This window comes from Oreochromis niloticus, linkage group LG20 (assembly GCF_001858045.2).
Source record: "Oreochromis niloticus isolate F11D_XX linkage group LG20, O_niloticus_UMD_NMBU, whole genome shotgun sequence".
NCBI lineage: Eukaryota > Metazoa > Chordata > Actinopteri > Cichliformes > Cichlidae > Oreochromis > Oreochromis niloticus.
The window spans coordinates 31,678,258-31,696,882 of NC_031984.2; the positions used below are offsets into that span (position 1 = coordinate 31,678,258).

The window sequence follows — 18,625 nt, forward strand, 5'->3', positions numbered from 1 at the left end:
TGACCTGTTGTTTCCAGGTGTACTGACCTCATAGTTCCTACCAGCTGTCATAAAACCTTCTACTTAAGGGGAACCATGACACTGAAATTTGATATCCAGGGTCAAGTGTTGCCACCTGGGTACCTAACAGGTTAGCTGGAGTTCAAGTTATTTCGTGGTGGTGTCATTTTTTCCTAGTGAGGTCACTCCAAGGGCAATAAAGGCATCCAGAAATGAGTAACTGTATAACCTGTATTAGCCTGTATTTAGAACATCCCGTCTTTTAGATTGGATATTTCCTTGTATGTCTTTAACACCAGTACAATGATTTCTTATCTTATTATTAAGTAAAAATGAATCGTACAATAAGCGTGTGGCTTTGGATTAATTCAAGAAAAATGAGTTCAAAGCAAAACTAAAGCGCTTCCACGGGCACTGCATAACATTACTACTCCTTTGCTTTTGTCTGACAGGCACATCAATAAGTGCACAATGTGCCACTCAAGCACTGACTTTGCAACATTCAGGCAAGCAGGCACATGTGAAACATGAGAGAACTATACAAAAACCCCAATGTAGTTCCATCACATACTTCACACGATGACATCGGGTAGGCATGTTGGAAATGTCTTTTAACCCTCATCGTACTGTCAGGGGCCGTGCAGACCCCAGAGGTATATTTTTATGTCATATATCAAATGTATTTTTTTTTTCTTTGTCAGTCAATTAGTTCCTAGTAAAGTGGCATGGACATAGTCGTGCCACACATTGAAAGGAGAGCTCATACCGCTGCATGACAGTCCCTAGTCTGAGTGGCGACTAAATTAACTTTAGTTATCTTTAGTCATTTCTGCTTCCTGCACAATCATAGTAATTGGTTTGTTTGCACCGCCTGCAGAAAGTCAGGCCAAGCAGACAGGACTGCCCTTTATCACTGATTCATTTCATAATATTTATGCACAGAATTTCTAAGCACAGCCAAGGTAAGGGGGGCGTGGAGGGTTCAGTATTCTCAGGATATTATCTCTGTTTTCTACGGCTTGGTGCACTGCTGTTGGTACACTGGTCTTTACAGTTCAATCAGCGTCCCGACCACCACCTGTGGTCGCGAGCTCTGGATAGTGACGGAAAAATTAGATACAACGAGAAATGGGTTCCCTCGGAATCATGTCTGGGCTCTCCCTCAGAGGCAGAATGAGGAGCTGAGTCATTAGGGAGGGACTTAGAGTGCAGCCGCTATGCCTCCACATTCAAAGAAGGCGGTTGACATGAGTTCAGGGATCCTCACCACCTCCTAGGTGAGGAGTTTGGGGCATGTCTAGGAGGCAGACCCAGGACATGGTGGAGGTTGTGTCTCTGGGTTGGCTGGTTGTGTGTTTATCTGAAGCCTGATTGGTTTCATCATATAAATACAATAGAAATAATGTTTATTTACAATGATTGAAAACTAAGTGATTCCACACTCAAAAGATGATAAATAAGCTTTTAAGTAACGTGGATTACATTTTGGATAAAAGATGCAAGTTGTTTTAAAGAAAAACTGATTTTTGTTATATAAAATATGCAAATTCATTTTTAATTAATTTGAATTAATAATTCTTTTAGATGACAATAACTATATAACTAATCCATGCATGTTAAATATGTCGGTAGGATGAGGGTTAAACTCTCTTCTAATTGCTGCCTGTTGTGCTTGAGACAGGAATCCATTAAAACAAGTCTAAAATGCAAACAATGAGTGTTCAGCACTGTGAAGAAGTACTTTCCATCCCATACATCAGATGTAAAACTAACATGTTATAACATAACATTTCATAAAAGGTACATCACACCAGCAGTCAAACATGGTGGTGGTAGTTTGACGATCTGGGGTTTAAAGTATGAAAAATGCAAAAAAAAAAAAAAAAAGGGATCGGGGGGTGGGCAAATACTTTTTTTACTGTATGTAAAATTATTGTTAATATAAATTATTAAAGTGAAATCAGCGTCTTTGGGTCTCTGTATGTGTGTTGATATTTCTCCTTATCTCTACTTGTGTTTCCATGTCACACTTTACCAGTTAGCTGTGGATAACTTACTTCTGTCATACCCGGCCACGAGCTAGAAGGTCTGTGAACTCCAGCTGCATTAACTGTGTCTTTGTTCAGCCTGTGTTTGTTGAACAGTGTTCTTATTCACAAAGAACAAATGACATTCCTTTCATCCTTGTTTTCTAAAGATCATCTTCCTACAGTTTTACAGCGTTTTTCAAAATTACAAATTCTAGTTAGATTTTTGGGGAACAAAAAAAGCAGATGCTGAAACTCTTTGCAGTTTGATCCTGAGCAATATTCTTAAACCCCCCTTTACATATAAAAGACTCCTCAAGAGGGTTTTTTAGAGCAAATCATGCATGTGACATGCTGCTGGTTACCTAGCTGGTTGTAAATGTTCTCTCAGTTTTAGGTTGTTTTGTTTCCTGTTGTCACCTCACCACATTTTTTAAAATCTGGCACCAAATATAAATGAGGACAGATTTTTAAACAATCAAAAAACTGAAAGTATCAATTTAACATTTTTAATCAAAATTAATTTGGCTATTTTTGATTACAGGCTTTAAACGTTTTAAATTCTTTGCAATTTACATGGTGTCTGAACTTTTCTTTTTATTATAGAAGTGGGATTAAAAAGAAATAAGTTTGGTCTTTTAGCTTTGAGCAAGAAATTATTGTTCTTAGAAGATTCAAAGACTCCAAATAATGTTCCTTCTTTGGAGTGTAAAAAAACATTACAACATGTGATATATATCAAATAAGTTCAGTCCTGGGATCTAGAATTAGTTGAAGGTGTTTAATGAATGTTGTGTAAAGTGTTAATGGGTCTCAGACAGAAGCATGGTAGGTTTACGCCCTCTTCAAGGGCTGCATGTTTGTTAATATTATGGCCTGGTGTATCATTAGCTGTGTTGAGGTCTGTAATTGGACAAAATCAGGCACATCTGTAGTCTGAGTCAGACATAAAAATTCCCATGGGAAAACTACCTGTTTTTTAATAGCTTTTTTCCCCATTTTGTTGATATGAAAGGTATTCCAAAGTAGAAATATGTATTTTAAATGAGCAATACAAATTTAGAATAAGATTTATGATTGATTAATTTGTTTGATTTATAAATTCTAATCTGATCCACAAATCTTATATTGTGAAATAGAAAATTTTAAAAAAATCTGAAAAGCTGACATAAATGAAGTCAAAAACACACCATCATGAAAAATTCATTGGGGTTTTTTTTGTTTTTTTTTTACATGTTCAGAAGGTCGAGCAGGTCATCTAATAATCAGGAGTTTGGTGGTTTGATCCCCGGCTGTTCCAGACTGCATGCAGACTATCCTTGGGCAAGATACTGAACAAGCTGCTTTCTGATGTGTTCATCAGTGTATGAATGTGTGTGAATGTGGGAATGAGGGAAGTTGCATAAAGTGCTTTGAGTGCTCAAAGAGCATAGAAGAGCTTTATATAAGAACAGTCCATTTATCATATATTATCTAGTGCTGTGTGAATTGTTTCTCAGTTTCCTGTTCTTAGCTGAAGCAGAAACCGCACTGTGTGTGGTCTTCTGCTGCTGTAGAACATCTGCTTCAAGTTCGACATGTACATTCAGAGATGCTCTTCTGCATGCCCTGGTTGTAAAGATCGACTTTTTGAGTTACTGTTGCCTTTTTTTCTCAGAGAACTGGTGCTCACTGGTTATTTTCTCTTTTCAAACCATTCTGTGCCATGTTTAAAGTCACTTCAATCACCTTTCGTTATCATCCTGATGCCTGGTTTGCCGCCAGCTTATTGGGCAGGTTAGATATTTCCATCAAAAGTCAGTCAAACCTAGTGATGTGTTCGTGTGTCTGTATGTAAAAATAAGAGAATGCATAAATGAAATAATACTGACAGCGTTATTTTTTTATATTTCTAGGCTCCACTCATGTCTCCTCACCTCCTTGCTACTTCATTGTCGTCTTCCTGGCTAATGCCATTTTTCCTGCTCAGTGTCCTGCTGATGTCTGCTGCTGTCAATGGCCAAGGTATACACATATATCTAATAATACACAGGGCTGCACATAAGTGGTCCGCAGGTGCGCATGCTTTGCGTACATATAAAAGGCACTGTTTTTGTCCGCTAGAGTGGGATTTTCACGGCATATTCTGCACCACATCTGCACCGCTTCTTCTGCGGTTCGGACTTCTTCTGACATTTCTTTGGAGGTGGAGGAACACCAAAGTAATTGCTTAAAGGAGCTTGCTTCTTCGACATCTTTAAGAGTTCTAAACAAATGTCTGTCCTCCTCCAGAAAATCTTATGTACGCAAACGTGCGTTGCAACTTCTTATCTGGTGCGCGTCTTTTATTTTGACAGCGCATGCGTACCTGCGGGCCACTTATGTGCACCCATGCTAATAATCATTTGACTCTTACAAAGCAAGCTAATAGTGAAGTCGCATTAATGTCTTGATGATCTGCTGTGTAGCTTTTACACATAAAATGTCTTATGTGTACCCACAAACTTTGGCATAATGTATCTACTTTGCGTTCTGTAGCTTATACCCACATTTATACATACAGTTATTCCAACGTTCTAATATATGAAGCTGTGCCTTTTTTCTTTCTTCTTTCAGCTAAAGTAGTGCCAATACTCAAAATCTTGAATGAATGCATTTGATGTCAGTGCTTTTTAGGCTTCTGTGTGTTGCTGTCATTGTGTATCCACACAGTGACAAGACAAATCAGGTTGGCACGGATGGCAGAACCTTTTTTAATTGGTACTGTCAGCATAAAAACTATTGGGTCAATGATTTTATTTGAATTCAAGCATCAAAACTTATTTGCTATGAAGAGAATGATAGTTAGGTCTTGTTCTGTGGAAAAGCAGTCACTCCCAAAACCAAATGAACTGAACTAATGTAACCATATTAGTCATAATCATCCAAAGACTGTGTTAGCACAGTTTTTATTATGCTGAAAATATGTATTTAGTTTGATAATGTACAACTCACCATTTAGGTTTTTTGGCTGTCAAAATGAACATATAAGGACAAGCCAATTATTTTGAGGTATTTTTGAGACTTTGCTAGTTTCCATATTTACCTCATGGTTACTTAATACTACATCCCATAAAAGAAACAATCTGCAAGTCTCAAGGAACTTATTATATTTTGAGTGTTGAACTGGAAATGGTGGGCAAATCCAGCTGTTCTTAGCCCACAAATCTTAGAGCACAATACAGATACTGTATTTCGCTGCATAACTGCCTGTCTGTCTGGAAAAGTTGTTGTTCTTAGTGGATCTGTTAGACCGTGACCCTGTCTCTCTAAATTCCCGTCAGACCCTATGTGATTCCCTGCCAGGCACACATGTAGATGAAGACCCCCCAGAGGCCCCTGGGCCCAGTACACAGTCGCAGACAGAGGCCTTTACATAGACACATGGATGCTTGCTAGTCAGGAAAGGATCTGTTGAGTGCTGAGGGTCATGTGTTCACACAAGTTATAAAGTTCTGTAATTCATGCTGTTCATGTCTTCTATGCTTCCGTTTTGCATCCCCTCCCCTCCTTCCCCATCTTCCTCTCCATCTATAACCCCACTGCGTAGTAAATACAAAACCCTGTCACAGTGTAACTTTGTGACGTTCCTCTGACACGACCTTTGAACCTGCAGTCTCCAACCGGCGTCCTGTTCCTGTTTCTATGCTAGATGGGAGGACAGGGCATGCTTTGATGGATGCATGAAGGAAACATGAAAGACACTGCTTGTTGGGGAAACCCCTGCTGGAAATTATGTAGATGAAGTCAGAACAAGAGATGAATTTGATGTGTTGAGAAGGAAGTGAGAGAATGGGAAGAATGAAGAAAGTTTCACTGCTTGTGTCTTTGATCTTTGAAAAGTCTGCAAATGTCATGTCAACTTTTTCCCTTGACCCAAGTCTTAAAATGCGCTAAACATTTAAAGCCAGATATTTTTTATTCTTCTCTTTGTCTCTGTCAAGGTCGTCTTAAGCTGACGGTTCTGTCTGAAGACAGACTGCAGATGAAGTGGAAGGAGGCTGATGGGCCCGTGCAGGGTTACAAGGTCAGAGTGAGACCGATTTCAGGTGAGAGTTGCGCAGCTGTGAAGAAAGTACTCTGACAGCAGAGTTAGGAGCTCCTCCAATTTGATATACCTACAAAGTCTATCTAAAAGCCTCGGAATGAAATTGAAAGTATGAATCACATTTTGTCATCAGAAAGGGAAAAATAAGAAAAACAACAACTTTGGTAGTGTTCACAGGTGGTACCCACTTTAATAATTGTGGTCATCAAATGTTTGGGAGGATTAACAATGTCACTTGATAAGATTTTCTAAAAGAAGAGAAAAAACACCAAAATAGCATTTTTAAGACCAATATTTGGTGATTTAACAATATATCATGAGATTTTTTTTTCAGCCACACAAAACATAAACAGATTTCCCTAACTCCTCTAAGTACTCACTAAGATAACAGTACAGCTACAAATACAGTTCTTTTACTCTTACTACTCGTGGATTATTCATTTACGCTTTGGTTGCTGTGTTTGTAGAGTTTCAAACACGTGTTGCCAACAGGAAGTTGCAGAGTATACTCTGGTAGACAAACGATACAACATCACCCAGACTCTGGAATAACCTCCCCGCTTTTATTCGTACTTCTGAGTCTATTCATTCCTTTAAATCGCGTCTTAAAACTCAATGTTTTACTTTGGCTTTTGAATCAAATTAGTTTAACCATCATCAGGCCTGTTTTATGTCTGTCACCTTTGATGTTTGTTGGTGTGTGTTTTGTTTGTTTGTTAACTTTTTTTCCTTTGCATTGCCTTTTAATGTCTCCATGATTTTTGCTGATTGTTAAGCACTTTGATCAACCCTGTTGTTTTAAAATGTGCTATATAAATAACCCTTAAAATTTAAACCACATCTGGTATGTGAAGCTTCTGCTTCTCTGATAAATGTTCCACACAACAGGAGCACACTCAATCCTGAAAATGCTACGTAACATTTTCTTTGGTTTCCAGCAGTACACTCACTCCCAAGTGTCTCAAATGTATAATAATTATAAGTTTTTAATTACATAATAAACATCATGAAGTTTATTCATAAGCTTTTTATTATACCACACATCCCATCTAGTTTGAAACTGCTTAAAAATGGGTTTGTAAAGTATTCTTTTGCCCTCCAGACTGCCAGCTGTCTTGCTTTGCAGGTCATAATTTGGATAAAAATACAGCCCATTCTCCTCCCCTCTATCTCCACATCTGTGATTTTTCCTAAGCATTGTTTTCTCTTTGTTGGCCTTTTAGCTCCCATTCCACACAGTGCAGGTAAGCACAGGCAGGTCTAAGAGAGAGACAGAGATGAACTTAAAAGAAGAAATTAATGCAGCACTTTTGTAGTGTGTTTAAAGGTGTAGGATGGCAGTAAGAGAATGCAAAGGTGGTGCTGACAGGATTAAAGAGGTAAGGATGTCCAGTTCTGGCAAAGTCATTACAAAGAACTGCCCAGACTTTCAACAGGCAGTGTATTTGGAATTTGAAGCATCAGATGAAAATACACCGTAGAAAGTGTGTAAAAGTTATTTTTTAGATCTGATGAATAAAAAGTAGGAACTGTTGGTTGTTCAAAAGACCCTTGTTAAGATTTAGTCCTGGTCTTTTTTGGTTTTTGTTCCAGAAAAATATGGCAGTGGTATGAAGTTTTGTACACTGATTTATTGCTTACTTAATAACTTCAGCATTAAAAAAATATTGCCTAGTTTTACATGATCCAGTAAAATATATTATGTAAAATATAATATAGTAGTAAAAATGTTGACCTCGTATGTCAGAATTATACATAAGAAGTCAAAGTTTGGTCTTACGAAGGAAAACGAAGGTGTAATGTCAAAATTGCAGAGCTGGTAAGTTTTTGAGCTCACATGTTTCTAAAATTTGAAATCAGTAATTTGTACCTGAACTTTCTAAGTTAATACATCACAATTTTAATTCATTAATGACTATTCATCTCCAGAAACAGGCTTCAGAAATAGTTGCCAGTTTCTATTATGTTTCCTGTTTGAATTCAAGCATAACTCAAGTTATACAAACTCTGTCTTTAATGTCACTCAGTGATCTGTTTTTTTTATATAATTCACTTTACATATACAGAAAGATTAATCATCCCAAATCCTTATGTTTTTTCCAGAGGTGCCACAGCCAGAGCTCATGTTGACTACCACCCGGGGCCGGGCAACAGTGGCAGGTCTGGACTCCAGTCAGGAATATTTCCTCCAGGTCCTTGTGCTCAATGGGACGACAGAGAAACTTCTTGCAAAGAGACGATTCACAAGTAAGAAATACAGCAGGGTTGATCGGAGTAATGGTGAAGTTTGATTTAAGATGTCTATTGTGAGTCTGTCTATATATTTAATGTCATCTGTGGATTTCTAAAAATGTAACAGTGTAAGTAGGAAACTTTTTGTATGTTGAGCAGAGATGGTAGTAGGAGATAATAAATATATCTGAGTTGTGGAGTAATCAAGAGGTTCATGTAGATTGTATACATGTATATACGTTTAAATGAGTGAGAACTGTCATCTTATATAATATTCTGAAGATCATTTTTTTACACTTGCAAGCCCACAACCTCACACTCACAGTGGCTGAGTACTAATATTACCAGTTGGATTACCTGCTTGGATTGAGTGTTTCTCCAGGATTGTAAACCTGCCTTCTGACACAAACTTATTGATAACGTTACAGTCGATGATGCTTTCTAGGCCAAAGAGCCTCACACAGTCACCCACACTGTGTGACTGTGTTTAAGGAGGAGCAGCTTGCAGGGAGGAGAGCAGATTTAATTTAATTTAATTCCTAATGACAGAAATAGCAGGATTCATTTTGATGAAGGGTCACTTGTGTTCGGAGGCTTAGACTCGGCATCGTAGACGGTTGGGTTGTTTTCCTCCCCAGTTTGTGAGTCCCTTTCACTGTTGACATATTGTAAAGTTGTAAATGATTCTCTCATGTGATTGTATTATATTTTCATGTAGCCTCTGGCTGCTTGCAAAGGATGCAAGAAGTATTAGATTACTGTGTCGAGTTAAGCGTGTCCAGGCAGGCTAGAAAATGCCTCAACTTGGAAATTCGTAATGCCGGCTGTCATGTTGGAATGATGGCAGTCTGGGAATTCCTTCCTGATGTGTCTTCATCTTGTTTTAACTCCCTCAGGGTCCCTTACTTATTTAATACTGTTACTGTGTCAAGGCAATACTTACTTTTCATCCTCATTTAGCAATGATTTGCAGCTCTTAATAACCTATTTTGTATTCTCAATATAACATAGAAAACATATTAAATGTTTAAACTAAGAATTTTTGTCCCTTAATTCCAGACAAAGATATGCTAAAAAGACTTTTGAAGATCTTAAAGTTTTATCTCCTTTTGTGTTTGCATATAATTTAAAGCAACTTTTAACACAGTGAATATCCTGAGACACAAGTGACTACAGTGGGCTCATAAAGGTTCTCTGACCTTTAACCACGAGTCTCGTCTAGAGTAGTTTGAGTTGTAGTCAGATGTGTAATCCATTGTACCACTAACTGCATGTGCTGCAAAATCCACACAAGATCTTTTGGTGATTCCTGAATGGTGTGTGCTAAAGTTTACTCAACTTTCAAGGATGTGTTATTGATTAGTGCTGTGTATGCTCTTCAGTGATAGACGTCATAAAGGTCTGTGTTGGGGTGGTTACTCAAAAAAGTTATCTATTACAAATTACTTGTTACTTTTCTTAAAAATAATGCAGTACCTTACTTAATTACTTTAAAAGTGACCTAAAACATTGTCGCATAGTTACCATTAACAATAGAAACCTTAAAGTCCCAAACACCAACACAAATCCATATCCTAATGAAGACACACATACAGTCTGTCTTTCATGTGTGAACGCAAAGCTGACAGCACAAAACAAAGCTGAAGACCAGCTGACACTTCAAAGTGATCGTCATGGTGATTCTAGTTTGGAAACATGAACAGGCAGAAGTGCAGGCTGCAGGCTGACTGCTCATCAGTCTGTTGAAGTTCACGGTCTGGCTGCTGGGCTGGGATCAGCATACACTAACCTTTATGTTCACTCTGGGTTCTTAGCTATCTTTGTGTTTTCTGTGCAGATGCTGCCAAAAAGCTGATGTTGTGTTAGCAGCATGACGCGGTTGTTTCTGTCCTGGGCGTAGTTACTGCTTTACTATCATGTTCCTGTGAATTTATGGAGTAACATTCAAAGTAATGTTCATATTGCCACTGAAAACATGCAAACTGCTTTGTGGTGTACTCGTCCTGGAAACTAACAGCAAATAGTGAGATCGGGCATGTTTTAGCAAAGTGACTGTTTTTGTTTTAGAGATATTTGTAAAGGTTCTTTGAGCTACCTAGGAGTTGAACCTAGAATCTCCCCAGCTGTAGTCAGGCACATTATCCAGTGGACCACTAGGCCCATGTGTTATAAAAGCCACTTAAGATCTTTTGGGATTTTCTGATGTATGTCAAAATGTTATGACTAACACACTAGTTATGTTATTTGCACTAGGGTTGTTAGGGCCACCATGCAGAATACTAACATTTATATAATCATAGAAACTTGTTTTCCTCAGCAGGCTGTCGTTTGAGCTTTAAATATTAAACTTGCCACATTATCTGTAAGACTCTTGTGGATTTATTCTTTTATGTGTTCTGTGTACTAAGTCGATTTTTAAAAGCCATTTCTGCCAGTAGAAATATAACTGACCTTCATATAAACTGACAAATCAGTTCAATTGAATTTATATATATGTAAAAAAAAAAAAAAAAAAACACCCAGCACGCCCCTGCGGGCGGTTTATCCTTCAAGCTCGGGTCCTCTACCAGAGGCCTGGGAGCTTGAGGGTCCTGCGCAGTATCTTAGCTGTTCCCAGGACTGCGCTCTTCTGGACAGAGATCTCCGATGTTGTTCCCGGGATCTGCTGGAGCCACTCGCCTAGCTTGGGAGTCACCGCACCTAATGCTCCGATTACCACGGGGACCACCGTTACCTTCACCCTCCACATCCTCTCGAGCTCTTCTCTGAGCCCTTGGTATTTCTCCAGCTTCTCGTGTTCCTTCTTCCTGATGTTGCTGTCATTCGGAACCGCTACATCGATCACTACAGCCGTCTTCTTCTGTTTGTCTACCACCACTATGTCCGGTTGGTTAGCCACCACCATTTTGTCCGTCTGTATCTGGAAGTCCCACAGGATCTTAGCTCGGTCATTCTCCATCACCCTTGGGGGCATCTCCCATTTTGACCTCGGGACTTCCAGGTTATACTCGGCACAGATGTTCCTGTACACTATTCCGGCCACTTGGTTATGGCGTTCCATGTATGCCTTGCCTGCTAGCATCTTGCACCGTGCTGTTATGTGCTGGATTGTCTCTGGGGCATCTTTACACAGCCTGCACCTGGGGTCTTGCCTGGTGTGATAGACCCCAGCCTCTATGGATCTTGTACTCAGAGCTTGTTCTTGTGCTGCCATGATTAGTGCCTCTGTGCTGTCTTTCAGTCCAGCTTTGTCCAGCCACTGGTAGGATTTCTGGATATCAGCCACCTCCTCTATCTGTCGGTGGTACATACCGTGCAGGGGCCTGTCCTTCCATGATGGTTCCTCGTCTCCCTCCTCTTTCTTGGGTTTCTGCTGCCTGAGGTATTCACTGAGCACGCTGTCAGTTGGGGCCATCTTCGTGATGTATTCGTGGATGTTTCTTGTCTCATCCTGGACTGTGGTGCTGACACTCACCAGTCCCCGGCCCCCTTCCTTCCGCTTAGCGTACAGCCTCAGGGTGCTGGACTTGGGGTGAAACCCTCCATGCATGGTAAGGAGCTTTCTTGTCTTGATGTCAGTGGCTTCTATCTCCTCCTTTGGCCAGCCTATTACCCCAGCAGGGTACCTGATCACGGGCAGGGCGTAGGTGTTGATGGCCCGGATCTTGTTCTTACCGTTCAGCTGACTCCTCAGGACTTGCCTGACCCTCTGCAGGTACTTGGTGGTTGCAGCTTTCCTAGCGGCCTCTTCATGGTTCCCATTCGCCTGTGGGATCCCCAGGTACTTGTAACTGTCCTCTATGTCTGCAATGTTGCCTTCTGGTAGTTCAATCCCCTCAGTTCTGACTACCTTCCCTCTCTTTGTTACCATCCAACTACACTTCTCCAGTCCGAACGACATTCCAATGTCATTGCTGTATAGCCTGGTAGTGTGGATCAGTGAATCGATGTCTCGTTCACTCTTGGCATACAGCTGGATGTCATCCATGTACAGGAGGTGGCTGACGACTGCTCCGTTCCGTAGTCGGTATCCGTAGCCAGTCTTGTTAATGATCTCACTGAGGGGGTTCAGGCCTATGCAGAACAGCAGTGGGGACAGAGCATCTCCTTGGTAGATCCCGCACTTGATGGTGACTTGTGCTATGGGCTTGGAGTTGGCCTCTAGTGTTGTACGCCACATCCCCATTGAGTTCCTGATGAAGGCTCTTAGGGTCCTGTTGATCTTGTACAATTCTAGGCGTTGGAGAGAATTCTCTCTAGAATTGGAGAGAATATGTATATATATATACACACATATATATATACATATGTATGTATATATATACATATATATATATATATGTATATATATGTATATGTATATATCTAGCACCAAATCACAACAGCAGTTGCCGATTATCTAGGGTGACCATATTTTGATTTCTAAAAAAGAGGACACTTGGCTCAGTCATGAAGAACTTGCTTAAAGAAACATATTTAACATATTTAAATGATGCCTTATCTGTGCGGTTAATGAATTGTGAAATAAAATATGTCATATAGGATTTTACAAGTCAGCAAGTGCAAAAAAATAACTTAAAAGCCTCTGGAATTAAATAATGGTATAGAAATAATACCTCATCTGCATAGGAAAAATTACCAGTACTAGGTCGGTATGAGGGAAATTTCTTTTGCAGTTCGTCTGAAAAGATGCACTTGCATTTTGGGATCTTTTAAACATCATTAGGTACGTTGCTGTGCGCTGCCTGTCCTGTCTGTGAGTGCAGAACAACTTAAAAGCGCTCACAAAGCAGCAGTTCGGGGATGACGTCACACACATGGGTCCTCTGTCGGAATATAGGAAAACCCGGACATTTTTATCAATCTCGAAAATCCCCCCGGACTCCCTGGACAGAACGTGAAAATTGGACATGTCCGGGGAAAAGAGGACGCTTGGTCACCCTACGATTATCAATATCAATACTACACAGATGATCAACATTTCTCTCTTCTAGTGCAGACTCTGCGGGAGGAGGAGATGATCCGCAGTGGCACCAGAGAGCACAGGAAGAAGTTGTTGCCAGGTGGGTCAGGATTAGGAGAACTGGAAGATGCAACAGAGGCTCTGCTGGATGTACCAACAGTTCTGTATCCGGAGCCTACGCCCACCACTCCTGCCTCTGCCAGTACTACAGGTAGTTTATGGTGGTAGATAGCATTAAATATGAAATAAAATATTATTGCAGACAATGTTAGACTCTCAAGTTTTCCCTTGATGCTAACCTTTTAAGCAGCAACATAGTGAAATAAGATTAAAAAGGGCTTTTTATTATAAAATGGGTTGCTATGGTCACAAGGGATGGTAGTGACCACTATATCACAGCCACTAGTTTTATTGAATATTGTGCTTGCTCCAGTGTAATCCTTTATTAGTTTCCTAAATAATGGCGTGTGAAGCGATTTAGGTTCCATGGATATTTATCTAGCTCTGTGCACCATGTACAGAGAGGGCGCCAACTATGAAAAGAGGCCCCTGCTCCAAAACTGACACCTTGAGCATCGACTGAGATTTGTAGCTTCCCATATGGACAAGCCAAATGCCCTCTAGAAAAAGGTTTTACTGTCAAAAGCTTTAAAAAAAAGCTTGAAAATCCCAAATAAATTCAACCTTGTGCACTCAGTAATTAAAGTAATGAATTCATTCATTAGTTAATTCATTTAATTGATTAATTATTATTTTAAGTAATTGAGGATGTGAAGAAAAATTAACCCCAAACTGATATTCATGCCCATGATGAGTGTACAGTATATAAGTTTGTGATCATAACTCTATATTAAAAAAATAGAGTCCAGAAAAAACAGGTCTACAGCCTGACATGAATTGCTGTGAATGGCTATAGGGCGACTAAAAATAGTACAAAGTAAGGTGATATATTAGCAAAACGGCTGGTTAAACATAAAACATCCAGTCAACCAAGTGATCACGTATTCTAATTTGAATATACTCGTGGAGCCTGACTTGGCCCCCATTACTGCTCACTTTTCCTGGGTTAATGCTAACTGGAATGTCATAGCATGCTGCTAACATGGATGCTAAATCCACAGGTGTTGACTGTGAGCAGCAAAACATATTATGGTCACAGTCATTTTAACTGTCGGCTGTATTTAAAAGTTTTTTGGGGGGGTTTAAGGTGTTTTCTGACAGCTCTTAGTGACAAAGCCACACAAAACAAAACACACAACATGTTCTTGCCACGATTGGTTAGTTTGAGACATGCTATTATTCATCAGAATAATAGATCTCTGAATACTACATGCTTTGCTGATGATATTAGTGTTTTGGGTAAAAGTTACCAGAAAAAAACACAAAGAATACAGACACAGCCAGTGGCGTGATCACATAGGACACATACATTTTGTCTCTTTCATGCTTACAAAGCTGACTTGAGCTAGCAACAAGCTCAGATAATCTGAGCCATAGTCATACATGTTTTCCATTGCACCACATGGTCTGCTGGCAACTGTTCACTCCCACACAGTTTCATAAACAAGTCAAAATACTTACTGGAGAAAACTGTGGACTTTTTTCTGACTTTATCAAATGTTTATCATGAAATGAAAATGTTTATTTGTTAACAGCTAAAGAAGGTTTTCTCTCACTTTTCCCTTTGATGCTTATGAGCTCAGACTAATCTAAAGTCATCGGATTTCTTGTCATGCACAGCCTCAGCTGGTCCCCTAAACAATTTTGCCTTATCTTACTGTAACCCCACCCAAGTGGTTACTATTACCTCTCTTCTCCAGAGCCTCCAGCTACAGAAACCCCCTCTGAACTCCCAGATAAGACCCCTGAGAAAAGTGGCAAAGAGAAGAGGAAGAAGAAGAAAGAGCGGGATCGTTCCAAGATGGAGAACAAGGAGGAGCAGGGAACAACACAGGGTAAACCAGCTCAGGAGAAACCCAGAAAGAGCCCATTTCCTACCCAGCCAGGTACCGGTAAACAGTGCTCTCCAGTGTTACGTAAACCTGACAGAATCTGCAATCACAATATTAGTGATCACTCATTTTAAACTAAAGTAATGTCTGGCCTCCACCAGCTTCCTTTTCTTGTAACTTAACAGTAAGTGTTTGAAATGTGATGACAGTGTTTACGGGGCTAGTGACAGCTAAGCGATAATGACAGGCCATCCTGTTTGGCTACAGGGCATTTGTTTCGCCTCTCTCCTTTATAATCCAAGGAAAGAAACAGACGTTCACATGCATGAAAGCTCACTCCTGCATCTGTGCACCATGTCGACACATGTACATAATAGTTAGACGCCTTCACGTTAAAAACAGTTTTGGTGCCATCTGTTTCCTCATTTAAAGTACGTGTGTTGTTTACATCTTTTGCTTCTTGTGTTATTTATTAAGGCATGTCTTCAAGGAAACCATTTGAATGTGCGAGCGATGCAGCCGCAGACATCGTGTTGTTGGTGGACGGCTCCTGGAGCATCGGACGCCTTAACTTCAGACGTGTCCGAGACTTCTTGGAGGGCCTAGTGACACCTTTCCACATTGGACCGAATCACATTCAGATCGGTGAGAAACCGAGCGTGGAGTATGGTGGTGAAAACATTTCTCATCACTAACATTGTGAAAGTCATAGTAGATTTCAAATAGAAGTATTGCCACACTGTAGATGTCCTGACATCATCATTCACACTGTTACAGGAGTATTGGCATCACTCTGTTTCTCTTTTTGCTTTGCTCATTTCATTTCTGGCCATCTGGTTGTTATTCCAGGTTATTGCAAAACTCACAGATTTGCTACTGTCACTACTGCTCACAGATAACTTACTACTACATAATCTTATAATTCATGTTTATACTTCATAAAAAATATAAATCATACACAGTCAAATGTAATCTATCGCAGTTAATAAGAGATAAAAATTGTAATCTGTTGTCATCAGCACACATAACATTTTATATACTTTATGATATATATTTTGATATTTGATTAGGCTTTCATTACTGATCTCTGATCCTGAACCTGTTCACAGTCCCAGGGCAACAAATACATACAAATGTCTTTGTTCTTTAGCGTTGGCCTACAGCTTTCTCATTTAATGCAAAGCGCCTGTTTTCCTAAATGAATTAGATTTGGTACGTATACTTAAACAAACAGCTCGCAAAAGTTAACAAGTCAAACCATGATTCATAGACTAGGTTCATAGTGTTTCCTTCAATATAAATATTTTAAGCATATATTACAATGTGAGCCATAAATAATAAATAGCCATGTTACAGTGACTGCTATTGAGCCATCATGTGACGTTTATTGCTGCACTGCACGGTCTTTATTAAAGTTTTATAATTATATGTTGAAATCTTACTGTAACCATCCTGGTGTTGTTTATATTGTTTACACATCAGCTATTAACCATTTTATAAATGTTATTAGTTGGTATTTCATAGATTATTAATAGTAATAAACTATTGACTAATGGTGTCTTGACTACAAATTAACTGTTTATTATTAATGGTCTTAATAAAGTTTGCATCCAGTCCGTTTGCCATATTTTATATCTGACCATCATGTGGGAGGAGGCTGACCAGGAGAACGGAGTTATATATTGAGCCCACATGGCAGCCAAGGCTCGCTGCTCCTCCGTGTTAGTGGTTAGTGTATGGGCTGCTATGTGTCATATTATTAGTTTATTTTCATCCTTTGTGAACATTTGTGAATTCAATTTTTTGCTCCAGAAATCACCCAACTAATGTTACATGTGTTTATTTGTTTAGATAAAATAAGTTCTACCATGTTTTATACAAACAAAATATCCATCCATCCATTCATCTTCTTCACCTGTTGATAAAGTCAAGGTCACAGATATCATAGAGATACTTTCTTTTAGTCGTGTGAAGGGAACCCGCAAAGTAAGAATGTCATTGCTTCATGCCCTGGAGGACGGGCTGTGGCTCCCCACACCCTCTAGCAGATCATTACATGAAGGAACCTTTTAAATACAAGCGCGTCCATGCTCACAGGTGTACACACGGGTGCTCACACACACAAACTACACCCTTTTTGGCTCCTACCTCAAAGCACACTGTGCGCTGTCGATCCAACGTGCGGCACAATAATATTCAATATTTAGTATTTACTATTATATTCACATAGATTATCGTGATGATGTTGTTTATTATATTGCTCTCTTTTTTTGCTTGTTTTCTCTTTTTTCTTTCTCAACAGGTGATCCAGGTGATTGATATATGTATTTTTTGTCTGTTTGTGTTGTTGGTTTTTGGTTTTTTTGCCCTTTATCACCGTTCCTCTTTCCCACTGTTTTTCTTTCCCTCTTTCTTTCTCCCTTTTCTTTCCCCCAGTCATGTCTGTCCCATGTGTAGCAAGCGAAAATAAAATAAAATAAACAATAAAAGCAAAGGTGAATCAAATAGACCAATACGGCAAAGCCGGGATGGTCCATTTGGTAAAGTAAATCCGTTGGGCATCTTTCTTTGCCTATAGACAATAATTCTGATGGCAAAAGAACCAAACGGGACAGGCGGGAAAAAAAGAAAAAAAAGGAAAAAAAGAATTTCATTGCTCTGCGTAACCATTTGTGTTTTGCCGGTTTACAGGACAATAAACTTCTTGAATAAGTCCTGCTGTGATAGGGTGAGAGACTGGGGACACTGTGAACAGGCTGCTAGGCTATCACAGGGCTCAAACAGAGACAAGCCAAAGCAATATTTGGCTTGTTCCCATTTGTGCATTAAGTTATTAAAATATCGACCTTTACTTACCATGCCAAGGTTTCATGTCATTATCCCCTGATGTTTGCAACACTTTATCATATTGAGCTGCCTTCATATAAGGTGCAACAACACTGTTTACATGCATCATTTCCATAAAAAAATTTCTTTTACTACTTCCAGAAAATGCTGTAAAATCAGTAATTTTTCACCAAAGGTTTTATAGTTAATATGGTTTCAAATCATCTGTTGTTTTATGAGGTGACAACAAAAGGTAAGGACAATAAAAGCACAGACATATTAAAATGGATCACTCAGAGAAGAACTTGACAGTCTTTTTTATTCTATCTGTTATGAACTAACATAGATGATAAAATCATGTATAATTTAGCATCTTTGTCTTAGGACTGACACAGTACAGTGGAGACCCACGCACAGAATGGCACCTCAACAACTTCACCACTAAAGAGCAGCTGTTGGAGGCAGTGAGGAACTTCAGATATAAGGGAGGAAACACATTTACAGGTACACACTCAGCTGATGCTGTTTGATACTGCACGTGTACCATGCATTTGTCAGT

General features: G+C 39.4%; 1 protein-coding gene across 1 annotated transcript in view; it reads left to right on the forward strand.

Annotated features, from left to right (window-relative positions):
* The window catches only part of slc35h1 (solute carrier family 35 member H1), a 50,480-nt gene that overhangs the window by 12,896 nt on the left and 18,959 nt on the right, over positions 1 to 18,625 (forward strand). The window contains exons 12-18 of the mRNA XM_025901553.1: positions 3,923 to 4,031; positions 5,990 to 6,094; positions 8,197 to 8,340; positions 13,320 to 13,499; positions 15,109 to 15,294; positions 15,718 to 15,885; positions 18,451 to 18,570. Of these exons, the coding sequence (XP_025757338.1) occupies positions 3,923 to 4,031; positions 5,990 to 6,094; positions 8,197 to 8,340; positions 13,320 to 13,499; positions 15,109 to 15,294; positions 15,718 to 15,885; positions 18,451 to 18,570 (1,012 nt within the window). The remainder of the gene's footprint in view (positions 1 to 3,922; positions 4,032 to 5,989; positions 6,095 to 8,196; positions 8,341 to 13,319; positions 13,500 to 15,108; positions 15,295 to 15,717; positions 15,886 to 18,450; positions 18,571 to 18,625) is intronic.